This window comes from Gobio gobio (genome assembly GCF_949357685.1).
Source record: "Gobio gobio genome assembly, chromosome: 5".
NCBI lineage: Eukaryota > Metazoa > Chordata > Actinopteri > Cypriniformes > Gobionidae > Gobio > Gobio gobio.
The window spans coordinates 58,710,811-58,731,824 of NC_137101.1; the positions used below are offsets into that span (position 1 = coordinate 58,710,811).

General features: G+C 39.4%; 1 protein-coding gene and 1 pseudogene across 2 annotated transcripts; both read right to left on the reverse strand.

Moving 5' to 3' along the window:
* Window positions 1-964: 964 nt before the first annotated feature.
* LOC307127073 (E3 ubiquitin/ISG15 ligase TRIM25-like) lies at window positions 965-13,011 on the reverse strand (annotated as a pseudogene). Its single transcript, XR_013818686.1, has 6 exons — window positions 12,398-13,011; window positions 2,606-2,701; window positions 2,288-2,521; window positions 1,957-2,116; window positions 1,783-1,818; window positions 965-1,641 (listed from the first exon to the last, which is right to left on the reverse strand). The product of XR_013818686.1 is annotated as an E3 ubiquitin/ISG15 ligase TRIM25-like (transcript).
* A 3,241-nt stretch (window positions 13,012-16,252) lies between these two features.
* Window positions 16,253-17,854, reverse strand: LOC307126341 (uncharacterized protein; the record flags this gene model as incomplete). The annotated part of the gene is made up of 1 exon (XM_079816804.1): window positions 16,253-17,854. One exon carries the CDS (start codon window positions 17,852-17,854, stop codon window positions 16,253-16,255), a length of 1,602 nt encoding a protein of 533 aa, XP_079672930.1.
* Window positions 17,855-21,014: the final 3,160 nt, after the last annotated feature.

The following is a 21,014-nucleotide window of genomic DNA, read 5'->3' on the forward strand; positions in this document are numbered from 1 at the left end:
TTAAATCGCAATCGCAATATTGGTTAAAAAAAAAAATTTGCAATTCGATTTTTTTCCAAAATCGTTCAGCCCTAATTTGAACAGATTACATTTTGTCACGCTGGTTTGTTTTGGTCAGCAGGTGATGTCAGCATGAGACGATTCGAGTGAATCATTTTACAAATCATTTGGTTCAGTTGAGTTTAGAAAAGCCCAGTTCCTCCATCACTACTCACCAGTAACAGAATTCATGTTTATGATAAACTCATTGACGATGCAGGGAAATGAGACGCATCTTTAATGTTACTCATGTATAAATGAGCTTTACTCGCACAAAATAACACTCATTAATATTAGACAAAGCATTACAATTTTACATTCGAGATGTATTCATTTATTTTACATAGCTTTTAAAAGCAATTAGATTGTTTTAACAGTTTGCACTGATTTAAAACGCTTAAAACACAAACCTTTCTTCAGCCGAATCACAACAGATGCAGGAGCGCGGCGCAGGCTTATGATGTCACTTCTCCACTACAAAATAAAAGTCTCGTTCACACACTGCTGTATACAATCACTAACGTATAGAAATGTAAATTCAAATATTAAGAACTTGTAATCAAAGATATAATGTGAGATTCTGTTTAATAGGCAAAGCTGTAATGTTTTGGGTGCAGAAACCATTTAATCCAGATATTACAGTATTAATGTGCAATTAATGTGGTTTACAAGTTAAAATACATACAGTGTATGAATTAATAAAGCAGAGTTCATATTGTGTGTCATTTTGGGGTGGGCGATATGACCAAAATCTTATTTCAAGATATAAGAAATTTGAATTCAAATAACAATAACAATATATCACCATGCAGACATTTTGTTTAGTATTTTTTTTGTTATTAAAAATACGAACAAAGAAGCAAATTACAAACAATAGGACAAAAGATTAAAAACAGAAATAAACTATTATTTAGTTACAGTAGGTTTGTTTTAATCCTTCGTGTGCTCATTTCAATTGAAAGGTAATTTTGATGATGATAATAATAATACTTTATCATGAGCTCAAAGCATTATGGGTAGAATCTCTCATCAGTCTATTCCGATTCATCAACACAGTTTCACTGATGAGTCAAATGTAAACCCTTTATAAACCCCAAGCCCAGGATAGAGTGTGTGTGTGAATGTGGTCTGGAGTGTGTGTATGAGGCTCATTGTGTTTCTGTAGACGCTGTAGAAGGACAGAGTTCCTGCTCTGAGATCCACATACACTCCGACTATTATCTCTCCAACTGATGGGCTTTACAGGGAGTTTAGTCTCTATGTCATTGTGTGTGAATGAGTATCTGTCAGGAGAGCAGTCTAAACTCCAGGACTGATCATTACATCCAAACACACACTCATTACCCCGTCCCTTCCTGCTGATGCTCTTATATGACACTGATATAGACACGCATTCACTCCACTCAATCTCCCAGTAACAGCGTCCACACACACTCTCTCCACACACACTCTCTCCACACAACACCTGACACACATCAAATCTGTCAGGATGATCAGGATACGGCTGAGGTGTGTGAGTGACTGTAATCACTCTGTTCCTCTCAGACAGACGGAGGAGTTTATTCACTGTGTTCAGATCCAGAGTGAGTCGATGATGAGAATCTGGTGGACAGAAAACACATCATATCCTGTGCAAATCATCATTCAACTCTAAAACTCTTCTGTCATGTTTTCTTTCACCTTCTACAGGAAGAACTTGAACACACTCAGTGAGTTTTTCTGCTTGTTTTCTCAGTGACTTACATTGTAGGAAGTCGTTCCTGGTCCTGGGAACAATGACTGTGGAAATCAACAGACATGAAGAGTGTGATTATCATGACAAGAGAAAATGATCCCTGCATCCGTTCCTAAGGCATTTCTAATATGATCTTCTACATGATATGAGATGATGGAGGATCATTTTCTCCAGGACTTTACCTCTGTCAGAGATCTTCATCAGCTCCACTTTGCAGAAATCCTCCAGTTTGTCTTTCAGCTGATGGACAGATTCTCTCACGCCATCAAAAGAGGAGAGAGAACTGAAGGGATTATCATTGACATCTGTAGATTCAGGAGGAGCTGAGAGAGACTGGAAACTCTACAGGAAACAGAAATCAAAGCTCATCACCTCCACACTTCAGTCAATAACCTGCACTACTGTCAGATTTGATCTTTAGCAACTCTCCTCAATCCAGCACTTTCACAGCATCAGCTTCAGTCTTCTTATATTCATCTCTGTGAGTCTCTTGTTCTTCTAGATGTCTGTTACCTGCAGGAAATGGATGTGATCCTGTGTGTGTGAAAGCTGCTCCAGCTCAGCGTCTCTCCTCCTCAGATCATTGATCTCCTGCTCCAGTCGCTCCAGTCGTCCTTCAGCTCGACTCACTGCAGTCTTTTCCTGATCTCTGATCTGCTGTGTGGCCTCAGAGCGGCTTCTCTTAAAGGAGTGGATGAGCTCAGTGAAGGTCCTCTCACTGTCCTCCACTGCTGTCTGTGCAGAGCGCTGTTAGGACACACATCACAATCACAGTGGCTTCAGTGAGTCCTGACTGACACTTCTCAAACTTCTCTTCTTCTCCAGACTCACCTTATGAGCCTCCACAGCCTCTCTCAGCTGCTGAAGATCTCTCTCTCTCTGCTGGATCCTCTGCTGGAATGACCTCTGCGTCTCCTTCAGCTGGTGCTAAAGTACAAACCAATGACAGCAGAAACATCACATTCCAGTATCAGTGAAGGGGTGAGACTGAGGCGTTAAAGATCTTGCATGGTAAGATTATAGGAGGTTCATTCATGAGTGCCAGCATTATTTCATCAATGCCTAGTTTTATAGGGAGAGTTCACCCAGAAATTTACATTTTTTCATTGTTTACTCATCCTCTCGTCTTTCCAAACTTGTATGATTTTCTCCTGCAGAACACAAAAGAAGATATTCTGAAGAATATCTGTTTCTAGAGCCCAAATCAAACATGGTAAAACGTCAAAAACATCAAACCGCACTGGCTCAAGCATGTTACATGATTAAACATTCCACCATATTTGATTTTTCTTAACACAAGCTGCGTCCCAATTCAGAGGCTGCATCCTTTAGACTTTTTGGTCTAAATGAATGGTTAATGTTTTGGTGTAATGAACAGAAACTACTCTTTGTAAATAATTCAAATCTTTTCTGGAAATGACCTAGGCTTTTCCGTGCTAATGGCCTGCACTCCCAGCAGAATCGGAGCAGATCTTCTGTCGGACAACATCTCTACACACCATATGATTAGTAAGTCACACCTCAAATCACAGTCACATTGTATAGAAACTGTGTCTATTTCCTGAATAGTGAGTTCAAACAATAAATCTACTATAGGATCTAGAAAAATCTGATAGTGTTTAACCCTTAACCCTCTGGGGTTCTTCGTTTATGGGTCACACCAGGACCTTCGGGTCAAAAATGACCCGGAGGGCGGAATTAAGATAAAAAAGATTTGAGTAAAATCAAAGAAATATATTTTTGTTCAATAATATTTTTTATTTTCTTTTTTGGTGTTTTGAGATAATTTTATGATTTATAATTATTATTTATGCAATAATTATGACCCATTTTTTCCCATTGAATATAATAAAAAAAAAAAAAAAAAAAAAAATTATATATATATATATAATTTATTTTATTTTATTAAAGCTGTATTTCTTTACAGAGTAGAGCCTAGGCCTCATGAAAGCAATTTTTTAAATGAGATCGGTGCCATCCAGTGGACACATTGAGCATTTTTATCACGCAATAGCACATTTTTACCACTATAGTGGATCTTGCGTTTTATAAAAACATTTTAAAAAATCGTAGCTTCATCGGAATGGTCCGATTGGTGACTTTATTGGTACTTGGTATATGAACACCCAAAAAAAATGGGGACAGGATTTGAAAAGTCTAAGTGGTCATAAAAATAGTCGCACTCAGGACCTTCGGGTCAAAAATGTTTTGGGGTGTTCATATACCAAGTACCAATAAAGTCACCAAGTTTCGGACCATTCCTATGAAGCTACGATTTTTTACATTTTATATTTTAAAAAATTTGGGTCCGAAATGACCGAAGAGCCCCAGAGGGTATGCATGACTGTTTCGCCAAACATTCTTACATTTTTGGGTTGCCACCCGGATCTATATCTAACATGGATAGATCTATACCTGTCGCGATAATATATAAAACTCCTGATATTAGAGAAATACAGAAGAACAAAATTCCTTTTGGAGCTTGGAAGGGTTCAGTTTGAGCAGATTTTTTATACCATCACCACTGTCCTCGCCAGAACTCATTTCCCAGCACATTCTGCATCTGGATCATATTAGCCATCTCACGCATATACTTAAAACTCATTTTCAACGCCTTGAAAATAAATATTTTGATCACTGACAGCTTCCTTCACCAGATCCATCATTAAGTGACAGTGACACTAATATTTGATTGTGTTCAGTACTTGCTCTGCAGTAAATTGCTGAGCCATTTCAAGTTTTGCAGACTATAATTATTATTGTTTCGTTTTCAGTCTGCAGTAAGTATGAGTGAAACGTCACTTCATCATTGTGTATCAGACATTGCCACCTTGTGGAAGGGGTGAATTGCACTTATTTTGTCATTATAGATGCATTTATTATTGTGCAGGAAAAAAATACATACAATCTTACACACCTCGGGTCGTTAGCGATAGGGCTGGGCCGGTTACCGCATTACCGCAATACCGCGGTCACGTGACGCCTACCGCGGGTCTGAGATTGTCACCGCCATCACCGCAAAAAAAAAAAAAAAAAACATTGGCCTGCACGTGTGCACGTTGTGTCTAATTCCATGGATTCATTGATTCTAATGACATGGATTGTGTCTAATGACGTGTGTCTTATATGGATTCAAGGTTTTCTAAACAAAACTTAATCAAAAGATGGAGCAAATCCGACCTTTCGCGAGTTGGGGAGCACAATGTTCCATTATAACATTCCACCTGTGTAATGTCTTTTAGCCTATAATTTTAATTTAATTTTACTAAAGCATAAAATACAGGCGCATAAGCAGGACGTGCACGTTTTAATTGCCCGTGCTTAACACAATTCTCTCACATGGTTGCGCAGCCGACAATAGCGGGTAGGGAGATAGAAGTCATGAAAGCAGAAGAAGAACGCATGGGTTTGCGTCGACCGCTGGTGACCGATTTCTCCCATAGCTGGCGGAAAAAAAACCCCCACGGCTTCAGAAAGAACAAACTGAGCTGGACCTGCCTTAGTACTGGTAAGTTTGAACTCTCTTCCAACTCTATTTGGGAAAGATTGACTACAAATAAGCTGTGCCTGCGAAATTTAATTCAATATAATCAATAAATAATCTATTGTAGGCAATTAAATATAAGTTGGCTATGTGATTCTGAAATTCCAATTTCATTAAAAGGCTATCGAAAAAGATATCCGTCTGGCAGGCTTACAATCACAGTAGTGTGCGACACTTTGCTAAATTAAATAGCCTTCGTTAAATATTTGAACCACTGAGACAGAAGCGCACACGAGATATATAAATTAATATGAATATGTAAACATATATAATACAAATATATATTATGAGTAATATACAATCACAGTAGGCTAGTGTGAGCAGCGACACTTTGTTAAATTAAATAGCCTTCGTTTAATAGCACCACTGAGACAAAAGCGCACACGAGAGGCATATAGCCTATATATAAATTAATATAAATATGTAAAATATGCCTAATATAATAATATAATATGTAAAAATGATTTATGTAATATAAATAACAAATATAAATAATTATATATATAGCCTATATAATTATTTATGTAATATAAATAACATATAGACTATATATATATGTATGTATGTATGTATGTATATGTCTATGTATGTACAATCATTAGCCTAAAAAGTATTTGTTAAATAGCCTTGAACCACTGAGACAAAAGCGCACACCACACGAGATACGTAAAATAATATATGTAAATGTTATAAAATATAAAAAATAAATATAAATAATAAAAGTAGCATAATATAGGCTACAATCAAGGTAGTGTGAGCAGCGAGTGACTACACTTTGTTAAATTAAATAGCCTTGAGCCTTCGTTATTCTTCATTAACCACTGAGACAAAAGCGCACACAAGATGTAAATTGTAAATGTAAATTAATAGCCTGAATATATAGCCTTAAAATAGCCTTAAAAATATGTAATATAAAAATATAAATACTATAAATATAAATATAAATAATATATTATATTATATGGGCGGGTGTGCGCGAAAGTCATTATAGTTTAAGTGATTGTTTGATGACTACGACTGTCAAATAAATATACATTACTGATCAATACCGATAAAGAAAAATGTGTTTGTTTGTCTTTGTTTATGCTGTTCCATCTTCAGATCTGTCAGTCGTGATCTGATCTGCTCTCTCAGCAAAATATGAAGGCTGGGATGTAAACCATGGTCTAGTCTAGATTTCGTTTTGCCAGCACTTTTTTTTCAGATATCATTCCATTTCTGTTCTAATTGTTCCTGTTCTAAACGTAAAAAAATAAATGTAAAATAAATGTTCCTTATTATGTTCAATTGCCTGCGCTGGTGTGTGTGTGTGCGGCTGTGCGCGAAAGTCGAGCGGGAGCCGTTTAAAGCGGTTTACCGCTGAACCGCAGGAATTTCTTGCTTTTCAACCGCGGTAAGAAAAAATCCATACCGTCCCAGCCCTAGTTAGCGACCCTATTCAATTTTGACAAAAAAATAGTGGAAAAACAGGCATTCGGTTATAATTTTATTTTTTTCTTGTTATATTGTTTAAAATGGATTGATAGAGGAATACTAAGAAGGTTGATGTCTAACTTTAAAAAATGAATGAGGAGGAGGGTAGTGAATGTCACGGGTTGCTAAAGACCCGAGGTATGCATTTAAGGGTTAAACCACAGACAAATTAGGATTACTTCAGGGAGGCCCTATCAGCTTCGAGATATAGAGAACAGGCCAATGGCGTGCTATATTTGCATCTCGCGCTCCGCTCGCACCGCGGGTATAAACAGGAAGCAAGAGCAGCGCACTATTGTTTTTCACTGAGGAGCCGAACTAGTGACTCGGCCATGCAGTGATGGTAAGGAACTGTGGTCATGGGACGTACGTCTCCGTTCCCTCCATCAGGGAACGAGGGTTACCATACGTACGTCGGTTGTCACAGACGAATTGGGATCCCTTTGGAAAATGCCACAGTTACTACCACTTCCAGCGTCCAGCAAAGAGCCCCTCAGACCCCGTCTGTTCCGGGCAGTAAAACTCACGCAGGGAGAGTCACACTGCTGTTCCGCAAGACCCACTCAGCAGACTATTGGATAACGCTGGGACAGCGTGCCCGGAGGGCCGCTGCGGAAGCCACATCATGCCCAGAGGGAGTTACCATGTGGAGAATACACATATGGACTACGCTTGGGCAGTACAACATACGGAAGTCCCAGGGGTGGCCCCGGCCCTTACACAGGAAGATACCGGCTCTACACGGAGGCTATAAAATCTAGCAAACGTGTTAGGTGTCACCCAGCCTGCAGCTCTACAAATATCTGTCAGCGAGGCGCCATGAGCCAATGTCCAGGAAGAGGCTACACCCCTGGTGGAGTGAGCTCTTAACCCGAGTGGGCAGGGCAAGTCTTGGGTTTCATATGCCAAGACGATGGCATTCACTATCCAGTGGGCCAACCTCTGCTTGGAGACAGCCTTTCCCTTCTGCTGTCCTCCGTAACAGACGAAGAGCTGCTCTGAGGTCCTGAAGCTTTGCGTGTGTCCACGTATGTCCGCAGGGCACGGGCTGGACAGAGAAAAGCTAGGGCTGTGTCTGCCTCCTCCGAAGGCAGCGATTGCAGGCTCACCACCTTGTCCCGGAAGGGAGTGGTGGGAACCTTGGGCACGTATCCGAGCCGGGGTCTCAGGATCACATGAGAGTTACCGGGCCCGAATTCCAGGCACGATTCATCGACCAAAAATGCCTGCAGGTCCCCTACCCTCTTGATTGAGGCCAATGCAGTCAAGAGTACTGTCTTCAAAGACAGAACTTTTAACTCAGCTGACTGCAAAGGCTGAAAGGGCGCTCTCTGCAGTGCGGTTAGCACCAGAGTTAAGTCCCAAGAGGGTATAGAGGGAGGGCGAGGCGGATTTAGTCTCCTTGCCCCCCTCAGGAACCTGACGATCAGATCGTGCTTACCTAAGGACTTTCCATCTACCATGTCATGATTAGCGGCGATAGCGGCAACATAAACTTTGATGGTGGAGGGAGACAGCCTTCGCTCCAACCCGTCTTGTAGGAGGGAAAACACAGAACTGATCAAACATCTTCGGGGGTCTTCTCGGCGAAGAGCACCAATCAACGAACAAGTTGCACTTCAACGCATAGAGCCGTCTCGTAGAGGGAGCTCTAGCGGAAGTGATGTCTACCACTGTCCTGTGGTCCGGACGCGGGTGCCCGAGGGTGCCCGTCTCTGAGTCAGGAGGTCCTTCCTCAGAGGAATGGGCCAAAGAGGTGCTGTCACGAGGAGCACTAGTTCTGGGAACCAAGTCTGGTTGGGCCAATACAGGGCGACCAATAGGACTTGCTCCTCGTCTTTCCTGATGTTGCACAGTGTCTGTGCAAGAAGGCTCACTGGGGGAAACGCATATTTGCGTAAGCCCCGGGGCCAGCTGTGTGCCAGGGCATCCGAGCCGAAGGTTTACAAGCAAAATGACGCGCCCCGTATCAAACCAATACGGGACGCGAATTGTCCCGTATTTTACATAGGTCCACACATTGTTCAATAAACATACGGATTTTGCAGTGTGGAGAATACTGATAGCAAATATAAAGAAATCAATTTCACAATAAGTAGTACAGGAGCTCATGTGTGCGTGATTGCGTTTTAGCGGCTTTGTTGCCATTACGGCGGAGTCTCGAGAACATGCGCGGTTTTTTAAAAACATGTCGAGCTTGCGTCACGTCCACCGTTTGAACGCAAGAGGATCTCCAGATATAGAGCTGAATATTAAAAAGGTATCAATGGGTCTGTCAAGTAACTCATGAGACGAACTGCACACTTTATGAGAAGCATTTCAGTGTCTCAGACTGTCTGACTTAAAGCAGCAGCGCTGACACACACATCCGTGCTTCTAAAGGTAGCCTATAGGCCTATAGTTTTTTTTTATGGATAATATATTAATATAATATTCCATACATTATCAGAGCTTGGCAGACAGAATTATTAATTGTTTAGACAGGTTAATTAATAGATTATAGCCTAATAAATGTTATTATTAATTTATAATTTAGCTAGGCTATATTAATCATACATAATAAATAATCCTGTCATATAAAGTTTGACATTTAAAAAAATATTTAGATAAAAATGAGACAAATAATTACATGATAATATAGTCATAATTTAAGTAAATTAATAATAAATAAAAAAACATTTTTGAAATCCAAAAAAGTGATTAGTGTTTCAGAATGACTGCTTAAAGGGACAGTTCACCCAAAAATGAAAATTCTGTCATCATTTACTCACCCTCAAGTTGTTCCAAACAATGTATACATTTCTTTGTTATGTTGAACACATTGGAAGATTCATTCCTACTATGGAAGTCATTGGTGCCCCAAAGCAGCCTGGGTACAAACTTTCTTCAAAATATCTTCTTTTGTGTTCAGCAGAAGAAAGAAACTCATACAGGTTTGGAAAATCATGAGGGCGAGTAAATGATGACAGAATTTTCATTTTGGGTTAACTATCCCTTTAAAGTGCACCAAATAGGCTACTAAAGAGTTATTTAGAAATAAATAAAATAATAAAATGTAAAATAATATAAATTGTGTTCTGTTGCAAGTTCACGTACTTGATCTCATGTTTTCTTATGGTTTATTATTGATCTGTCAAGTTGTCAATGTTGAAATAATCATTACATGACGATTTCTTTATTTCTGTCCTTTATGCAATCGTTTTTCTTCGTGAATTGGTGTCCCTTATTTACCCTAGTCAGTGTTCAAAATTACATTTGTGAGGATTCTTCTGACTGCACAGTGATCAATCACTCTGTATTTTGGGAAGATCATATGTGGACAAAAGTGGATAACATTTGGAAAACACAGATAATGCATGTGTGTTTTTTTGTTGTTGTTTTTTTCCTGTAAGGGTTTAAAATACTTCTAACACATCTTAAATGATGGATATAAAATCTAGTTATAGCTGTCTATATGTAGGCTACTATACGACTGAAAACAGGGACGGATTGACAATCTGTGCGTTCTGGAAAAGTCCAGAACGGCCGTCCAACCGAGGGCCGTCGGCAAAAAAAAAAAAAAAAAAGAGAAAGAAAAGAGTCTAATAACGCAATATGAACAGCCAACAGCAGGGGCACTAATACAATCACTTATATGCTGCTTTGCGCAAAAAAAAAAACCTGAGAAAGAAGAGTCGGCCTACTAGTAGCCAGTTTGTGATTGGTCCCCGGATTTCTAGAATTGGCACGGGCGTCACGGCTCGGTGCATGAATTTACACGGAGAATACACAATATAAAAATAAATAAAACTTGCGCGAAAATTAATGTAATGCGGAGAACTACTGTTAGAGAGAGACGTGATGTGTGTGTGTGTGTGTGTGAGAGAGAGAGAGAGAGAGAGAGAGAGAGAGAGAGAGAGAGAGAGAGAGAGGGATGAGGCCCGGACGCGATGCCGCGATCGAACAGTGGAAACATAAAAACAATACATACTCCGTAATTTTGTTCATACAGGACATCATTCAAACTGCAAAGTGTTTGCTTATAGGCCTATTTGTGTACACTCGCAATAAAACAAAATATTGTGCTTTTGTCAAACTGTAACCTACAACTGTGATCTAACCAAAATATCTCTCTCTTTCTCTCTCTCTCTCTCTCTCTCTCTCTCTCTATCTCTCTCTCTCTCTCTCTCTCTCTCTCTCACACACACACACACACACACACACACACAGTTTAAAAGAAAAAAATATGTATCCAAACTCATTTAAAAACAGTCTGTGGGTGTCATCTTTTGGACATTCATCATCGTATTGCATTGGTTTTCATTTCTTTCATTCACGTTGTTGTATATGAGAGGTTGTAGTGAGCTCACATTTTCTGGTGGAATGAAGACTAAGGTATTGAATTAAATGGGAAAACATCAGGCATGCATTGCTACCACTCTTAACGTGCTAACATACAAGGAAGGGGGCTAAATAATTGACTACGTTTTTGTTTAACCAAAAAATCCTAGCTTGCACTTTCTGTCTTCCATCAGAGTGCAGTTTTTCCTTGTCTTTCATATTTGTGTTTATTATTGTGGAATTGGCAAAGACATGGTGGTTGTTTGTGAAAGCTTCACAGACAAAATTAATAGGGCCTAGCCATAGGTTTTGAGATGTCACTTGTTGTGAATACCTTGTCTGATAGTCTGACAGTATTGTGGCATAGTAGCCTACATCCTTGCTAGTTTCTGTTGCGCACGGCTAGGGGCGAATGGCCGGATGATGGGCCTATTTGGGAGAAAGTCCAGGGCTGTTTTTTAGCCCCAGTCCGTCCCTGACTGAAAATGTATTCTCTTGCCTCTGAAATACATTTTGAAATATATTTTGGTATATGAAGGCTGGAACAAAAAATATTTTCACTTTCAAAAATATATTTCATCGAACTTCGAATATATTTCACTGTTTACAACATACATTTACCATATATTTAAAATATATTTTGGCCAGATTTTTTTTTTTTTTTTTCGTATGGGAACTAATCACAGATAAGTTTTGATGTAATCTGCTTTGCTTAAACCTAATGATTATGTCGGTCTTAATGAATCTACTCCACCTACTGTTATATGCGCAAGCCCCGTCTGTTTTTTGTGCTAAATGTTACACTCTCTGATATAAGAAAACCATCCCTATTATCTCTTGCTTTGGCTATCGTTTCGGTACCGTATAGATTTTCTCTCAGATCTATTGGTCCCTGTCGATAAAGCATTGATTGTTGGTAATTTTAACATTCACATAGATATTACAAATGATGCATTAGGGCTTGTGTCGTCACGTCACCAAACGACACACCCATCGTCCAAAATGCAGCTGCTAGAGTTCTTACCAGGTCAAGAAAATATGATAATATAACACCAATTTACTAGTGTTGTACCTATTAAGTTAAGTAATTCTTACAGTCTTATTCAGCATTTATCTCTCAGTATATGTATATTGTGTAAACATTTTCCTGGACATAATTGGACTCAATATTTTTCATGTAACAGTTTATTCATACAATCTTTCTATTTTATAGTTTTACACATTACTCAGTAAATGATCTGAACGACCACTTCCTGGTGTCAAGAGTTCCAGTTTAAAGTTCATACCTGTTTCTCTGTCCTCTAGCTGATACAGTGTCATGGTTTTTATGTATATCCATCGTACACAGCACACATATACACGTCTGATCAGTGCGGCAGAAAACCTCAAGGAGTTTATCATGTGTTTGGCAGATCATCTCCTGCAGTCGTCCAGTGGCATCGGTCACTTAATGTGGCTTGTGTGAGTGATAGTCCTCATGGCGGTCAAAATGTGTTTGACAGTAAGACTCCAGACACACCAGACAGGACTTGACAGCTTTGCGTTTTCTTCCAGTACAGACGTCACACTGCACATCTCCAGCTCCAGCGTAACAGTCATCAGGAAGTTTAGTCTTCTTCAGTTTCTCCACCACTTCAGCCAGCATGGTGTTTTTAGCTAAAGCAGGTCTTGGACTGAAGGTCTGTCTGCACTGAGGGCATCTGTAGACACTCATCTGATCCTCCTGATCCCAGCAGCCCGTAATACAGCTCTTACAGTACCTGTGTCCACAGGTAATGGCCACTGGATCCTTCAGGAGATCCAGACACACTGGACACAGGAACTCATCCACTGAAATTCTGGCTTCTGCCATTATACTGCATACAAAGAGAGAAACAAACACACAACAGCTCAACTTCACTTCAGTTTTGTTTCCCTGAACTCATGTGATTCCTGCTTCCTGGTTCTGTGTTTTAGTGACGTGTGCAAAAGTCACAGATCATAAAACGTCCACTAGATGTCGGTCTCAGACAGACACTCAGAGAATATAAGTTACAGAGAATTATAACAATGACAGTGATTAATATGCTTAAAACTATTTCCGATTAATTCCAATGGCATTTAAGAGTACATTGTAATCTTTTTCACCCTAAGAACAGAAACACATTTCAGTTTAAATCATGTTAATACCACTTATATACTTGCAAACAGTGGGTCTTTTTATTCAATTGCATTTGGACTCAATAGCATTTACACTAAGTAATGTTTCTTAAAAGCTTTCATAGATAGCAAGCACAGGCTTGTTCTAATAAACCCAAACATTAAAATTACCCAGATTAAAATGAAAACATTAACATTTTACATTAAAATGATGGTTCACCCAAAATGAAAATCATTTTCATAATTTACTCGCCCTCAGGTTGTTCCAAACCTGTATGAGTTTCTTTCTTCTGCTGAATGTGTGAAGAATGTGTGTAACCAAATAGTTTATTGACCCAATTGACTTAGTATAGTATGTTTAAAAAGTACCAGAAACTGTTTTGCAGAAGAAAGACATTCATACAGGTTTGGAATTTATCATTTAATTTATAGAAGAAAAAAAAAATTATAATAAAAGTAGCTTAATGTGTGGCTTACAAGGAGACATTTGTAAATATTACTTAAAAGTTTATGTTGGATAAACTTAAAACTATAGTTTGTAAATTGATAAAATTGTGTTGCCATTACTCAAGAGTCCAAGTTGAAAACATGTAAAGTCTAATAGGATAAACACAAATAGAATGAGTTTAACATACTCAAAAAGCTGATGCAAATAGTTGCCTCAATTTTATTGATTAAAACGGGCACAGTATTTTTTACAGTAGGGTGTCCAAACTATATATATATACACACACATATATATATATATACACACATATATATATATATACACACATATATATATATATATATATATATATATATATATATATATATATATATGTGTGTATATATATATATATATATATATATATATATATATATATATATGTGTGTGTATATATATATATATATATATATATATATATATATATATATATATATATATATATATATATATATATATATATAATGTTTTGTTTCTTGAAAACATGACAGATTTTACAAAAGCTTGAGCTGTCAGTCAAGTATCTTGAGATAGGACACAGATGTAAATTTAATACAACAATATCTGTAAAACTTTCAACAACCTCGGTTTTAAAGGGTGAAATTTAAATATTATTATTGAGTTAGAATTATATTCCTACTTAAATTAACAGGTACTCCATTTATATCACCACAGGTAAAACAATCTATGACCATTGAAAAAAATCTAAATCTAATCTAAATTAAATTAGTTTTTGCTTAAAACAAGCAAGATTATCTGCCAAAACGGGTAAGAAAAATAATCTTGTTTCTGTTATTATTCTACTAAAAGCATCTTGATTTAAGAATTATTAGATATTTAGACTAGAGACATGACAAAAATACTAAATAAGAGCATTTTTTGCAGTGCACACATGGCACCTTCACTACAAGGTAAAAAGTAAAAAAATATTATTTCTATATCTAGAATGGCTTCATGGTATTTCTTCTATAAACACGTTTAATATAAATACAAAGGCACAAAACTTCAAAAATTGTCTGTAACTTGCCCTTTATTTCTCACTAACACCTAAACTCAGACGTGGTGAAACTCTGCCTTGGTGCTCTTCATAACCCATTTCCCTAAATGTTGTAAAGTCCACCCACTGGCTCAATGACGAAATCCAGCAGCTGGTCGAAGGACTTCTGCGTGTATGTCTTTTCTGGCGCTTCTGTAAAAATCACTTTAATTCATTAAAATGTGAAGATCCATTTCCTCAAATCTGACTCCATATATATATAAGTTAATCTGACTCCAATTTCATGTGACTCCATAAAATGTTTTACGTTTAGAGTTTATCATCTGATTTTAAGATTAGTTGCGATTTAATTTAGATCATTGATTTTCTTAGTATCACTTATTTTCAAATATTAATATCCTCCATGGGACACGGAGTCGCAAATAGGCTAAGCGTCCGGATATTCGCTTGCTCTAACGGTCACAGATTAATCAGTTCTGATATTACAGAGGATTGCAGGGTGAACTATCTTACCTCTAAGTGAGTCACACATGTACACTCATAATAAAACATGTAATTTTAGTGATAGTCACGGAAACTGCAACTTATAATAACAGTGGCAGGTCAGAAATCAGGTTTTCCCTCATGCATGGCTCAATGCTCCCGCTATGGAGTTCCCAGTATGACCTGCCCTGACAGAGAGATCTGCGGTAACTCCTACAAACCCCGCATGGACAAGAATAAAATAATGATTTCAGAAGAATACAAGATAAATCAAAATTAATGTTTATTTAGCCAGGCAAAATATCAAATAAAGGAATTTAAAAATCCAACATACACAACTGATCAGCATAGAAGACAATTCATAATTACCAATTAATAGTATCAAAATAGTATCAAAATAGTTTCAAAGAGTCATACCTGGCAGTAGAGACACACCGCAACAGTGTGGGAAGTTCTGATTACAGATGCTTCCTTGAGCGGTTTGTCAATTCCCCTTAAATACTCACCCAGAACAAAAGAACAATAAACATTCAGCACCCAAATATTTATGCAGCTTTTGGTGGAACTTTTCTCGTGCCCAAATGGTCACACCTATTTTGGGGGGATGACAGCAAATGTTTATCAATGAGCATCTCCCACACCAGGAGAACAAGCATTGTTTTCTTTATTTGAACCTGCTCTACTGATGTGGGACTGAAACCTCTTTACCATTCGCACCAACAGTATTTTTTATTGACCCTCAAGAAAAGACCTGCAGGGTCTGAGATTTGCATGATTGTCTAAGCCCTGAGAAAGAGAGGGTGAAAAAGGTCAGGCCTCAGCAGGGAGAGGAGATAAGGTTGAAACAGGTGGTGTCCTGTTTTCTCTTGTAGATCTCCTATTCAGATGAGTGGAGTTTTATTGTCTTATTGCACCTTAGATCTTGTGAGTTCATTTCCAGGTGAAATCCATTCTTACAGACCGCCCTTGGCCCTTTGGGGCAGATTCAGAGCAGTCCCCGAGGGGCCACTTTTCAGGGATTTCTTGAACGTTTGTTTACAGCTGCACTTTCCGTAGGGCTGGCACCTGTAATGGGCTGAGTGCGATGGCCACGTTGGTTGAAGTGCGCATCGCTCGAAGAAGACATCTGAAGTAACAGCACTGGCAGAGGGTGAATATGAAGATGAGCACACTGGCGATGGCACATCCACGAAACATCCAGTCCCACCAGGTGTAGGCCTCCCGCGCAGAGCGGGTAGAGGAACTGGACAGGATCTCTGCAGTCTTTTTTGCCAGATTGGCCTCTACTTGTGCTTGGTTGAGATGATATTCCGTCTGTGAAAGCAATTTTTGTACCAAGTCCATTGTGTTGACCAAACCTTGTGTGCTTTGTTCATAAAAAGTGTCCTCCCACCAAGGGGAAACGTTTGCGTCCATTGGTACCCTTCCCAGGATGTTTATCTGACCCATTGAAAAGTCCTCTTTCACTTCTAAACAGAAAGTGTGGTTCGCAGGGCAGGTCAGACCTCCGTAGGTGAAGGAATTCATCTCACTAACGACGCACCACTGTGTGTGAGACACTTGAACAGCATCAGAATGACCATGCAATGACTGGACATTAACAAGCTTAGAGTCTTTAGGAGAAAAAGGCTGCAAAGTGTTGCAAGTGCAAATAATGTAACTTGATGTTTCATGACAACAGGTGCGAGTGGTAAACAAAGTTTCAGTGCCTTTCAAAGTCATATACCCCGTAAGATGGTCCCATTTAATAATTTGATCTTTCACTACAACGCCAATAGAGCGTATGGTAGTGGAATCTAGGTAAACCTGATCTGGGTGAATTAAAGGGAAAGTGGCAAAGAACCCAATACATCCAATACATTCAGTACCAGTATACATCATTAGTGTTGATAATAATTCAGAGTACTTAATATTTTTCATTTTCTCTGATGCAAGCCATCTATGCAAATCTAAAATTTCAATAAGATCATTTAAAACATGTCTAGGTGTCTTATGGAGACGAAGATCTAAAATCTCTTGTCTTGCTGCAGTAAATAAATCTTGTGCATACAACCTACAGGCTAAGTCATGCTCGATGGTACGGGTCTGATTGAAAATTGTCTGGCTGATCGTCAGAAGCGCCTGCGCTTCAGATCGGACAGCTTTGATAATATTCTCATTGCTATTAGTGATGTGTTGAAAACCAGTGGCCACCTGATTTGCCAACCATGTTGAAAATTGAGATTGACCTGTTATTTTGTAAGTGTTGGATATAGAATTGACTGAACCAAAAAGGCCTGCTATATTTCCAAAAAGATCTCGTTTAGTGCGAGCAGGTGGAATTTGGACTGCAAGTCTGGTTTTGTAATCAGAAACTAAATCATCGATGCGTGACTGTAGCCATGTGTATGTTTTGTCATCAACTTTACAGTGTTCTACATAAGCAGACAAAATATTAGAGATATTATACGTCACATGTGTTATTACAAGATTTACATCATGAAGCAAAGTCTTATTTACATTTCCTTTGATCAGACCACCAGGAGGAGTGGGATGTAATTTTGGACACTGTGTGGGTTTCCTGTATCCACAGGTAGTCAAATTAAAGCAATAGTTTAAAGTCCATGAACAATTGTGAGGGCTTGTAAAATTGTCCATATTTGCCTCACATTTTCCCACACAATATGTTCCTTCTTTCCGACCGGTCCAAACAAAAGTTTTTACAATGTTACTTGGTGTCTTGATTAGATCAAAAAGAAGTTCAGTAAACTTCAAATGTGTATCATTATGTGTTGTTCTGTGTGTGCACCTATATCTTGTTGGTTCTAGATCAGTAATGGAATAACATTTTCTGGGATCTGTGCCATAATTGTTTGTCGTATAAAATACATCCATCCCGCCAACTTTTGAATCTGGGTATTCTTTAAATTGATCCCAGGTTGTCTGGTTATGGTGCATTTTCGGTGCTTGTGCGTAGCTAGTGAGGTTTTGGTATGGGAGATGGGTAGAACCCGCGTTACAGCAGATTTTTGTGATGCAATTTGGTTCCGGTGCTAATCCGGGGGGCCATGTGACTACTTCTTTGTATGTAATTGGAGTGTAAGATGTGAATGGCCCCTTAAAGTATTTCCATACCCATCTCTCACATCCTAAGGTGTGTGTGAGTGTGATGCGTTGTCCTAATTCGATGCAGGCTGGTCCGGATATTTCCCGGGCGTCCGGCCTCCATGGAAGTGCAGTGATTGTCCTGAGAAGGAAGAAGATCATAATTAATTCACTGAACCTTTGAATGGTTTACACTGGGACATGTGGTACCATCTTAATTTTCCTCTGATAGTCACGGCCACGCAGCTATTGCAAACAGCTTTAATTTCATAGGGCCCGTGCCATCTAGGGGAAAATGCGTTTTGTTTCACAAAGACGCGTACCATCACCACATCCCCTTCTGAAAATTTTGTTTCAGAGATTGGATTAAAGTGTGCATCATTTGACAGGTCTGACTGTTGTTGTTTCAGTCCAGCCTGTGCGTACAGCACCTTCAATCTTTCTTGCAATTTCATCAACACAGTCTGCTGAGTTGAAAGCATGAGAGGCCCCAGGTCTGCTGGGGAAATTTCTGGATCAATGGGCAACTTCATCACCCTTCCAGTCATAAGCTCATATGGGCTAACGCCTGTAGCTTTTGATGGGGTTGCTCGCAGTACAGTCAGAACTGTGGGTAAAGCATCAATCCACCTGTTTTGGTGTTGTGCTATTTGCTTTGCAATATTTTCTTTTATTGTGCGGTTAACACGTTCAACAAACCCCGAACTTTGTGGACGATAGGCCACGTGGAATCGTTGCTTGATGTTCAGCATTTTGCACATGTTTTTCATCACTTGTCCAGTAAAATGAGTTCCCTGATCAGATTCAATTTGAATTGGTGCTCCCCAAAGAGGGATGATTTGGTTCGCCATCACACGTGCCACAGTATTTGCCGTGTTATTACGAGTGGGAATTGCTTCAACCCATTTTGAGAATTTATCAATTATCACGAGGCAATACCGATACCCCCCTTTGGTACTGGATAGCGGACCAATGAAATCTAATTGCAAGGACTCCCAGGGCCCTTTCGGTGGTTCTGGCCTACGCAGGTTTGTTCGGCCTTGCTTTCCCTGGTTGATTGTGGCACACACCATGCAGGTGCTGCACCATCTTTCAATGTCAGCTGTCATTCCTGGCCACCAAAACTGATTTTGTATCAACTGTGTTGTTTTTTTCGCCGATACATGCGCATAATCATGATACAATTTGATTATTGGTTTTTGGAGGGCTTCTGGAACGACAAATTTTTCATCTCGGATTACTATGCCTTCGAGTACTTTTACCATCTGATCATGTTTCAAGTGAGGTACAAGTTCTCCATCAGAGACCCACAGATCTTGTTGATACTGTTTGAGGTCAATTGGTGTGACTTGGACAGCACTTGATACAGAAGCAGCGGGTGTTTCTCTTTGCCACTGATCACCTTTCACAGCAGCCAGCTTAGCCAATTGGTCAACAACATTATTGTTTTCCTCATGCACATCCGGATTTTTGTTGATGTGTGCGCGCACTTTCACAACGGAAATGGGAGCTTCTCGCGCTTGTATTTCTTGCCATATTGACGTTATGGTGTTAAAATGTTTTATAGGCGTTCCGGCAGAAGTTAGGAATTTTCGCAACTGCCACTGAGCCATAAAATCAGTTACAACACCAAACGCATACCGACTGTCTGTATACACGCACAACGGTTCAGGGTATGCTTTAATTGCTTCTAGCAATGCAATGAGCTCGGCTTCCTGTGCGGATATGTTAGATGGTAATTTAAACAACAATTGTTGCCTCGCATCTGTTTCAGGAAGATGGGGAGCCCACACTGCACATCCAGCATAAAAATGACCATTTTGACAGAATCGCGAACCATCTATGTACACAGGGGCTTGGCCTGGTAATGGCTGGTCATGTACAAGGCTTTGTGCCTCTTTTACAGGCTGACATGTGTGTGGACTTCCCTCAACATCCCCGAGCAGATGTGGCAAAATTCGTGTGTTCTTAATGGTAATTTCACGGGCTTGAATGTCTGCTAGCCATCTCGCTAATCTTTGGGAAGAAACTCCCTTTATTCGGCCCTGTAACAGCATTCGTACCGGCGTGTGCATTGTGTGTACAACAACAGGCTGAAAACCTACAATGGGTTCTGTTGTTTTTAGCATCCAATGCACCGCTAGCACATGCTGTGTACATGCGTCGAATCCTTGCTCGACCAGAGATTTTTTCCGGCTATAATAAGCGATTGGACGCAGTTTTCCCCCATATTCTTGAGCTAAGACTCCGCTTAGCGTGCTTTCATGCGCGTCTACTTGAATGTGGAAAACTTTTGAAACATTGGGCAACCCCAGGGCAGGCGCTGAGCACAAACGCTGTTTTAAATCAGTAAAAGCTTGTTCGTGTTCGTCAGTCCATTCAAGGACCTCGCTTGGTTTTATTTTGCCTTTTAGAAGTGAGTACAACGGTGCCGCGGTGTTTGCAAAATCAGGGATAAATTCTCGCAAGTAGTTTGCGGTTCCTAATACTTTTTGCAGCGAGTTTAAAGTATGAGGTCGAGGCAGTTCGGCAATGCATTTCTTCCTATCGTCTGTCAAAGCTCTGTGGCTTTGCGTTAGAATGTATCCTAAATAGTGTACCTCTTTTAGTGCAATCTGGGCTTTTTCTTTGTTCATTTTAAAGCCTGCGTCGCCTAACATCTGTAACACTTCGTCAACCAGCTGCAAGTGGTTCTCAAGTGGCCCTTCTGTTG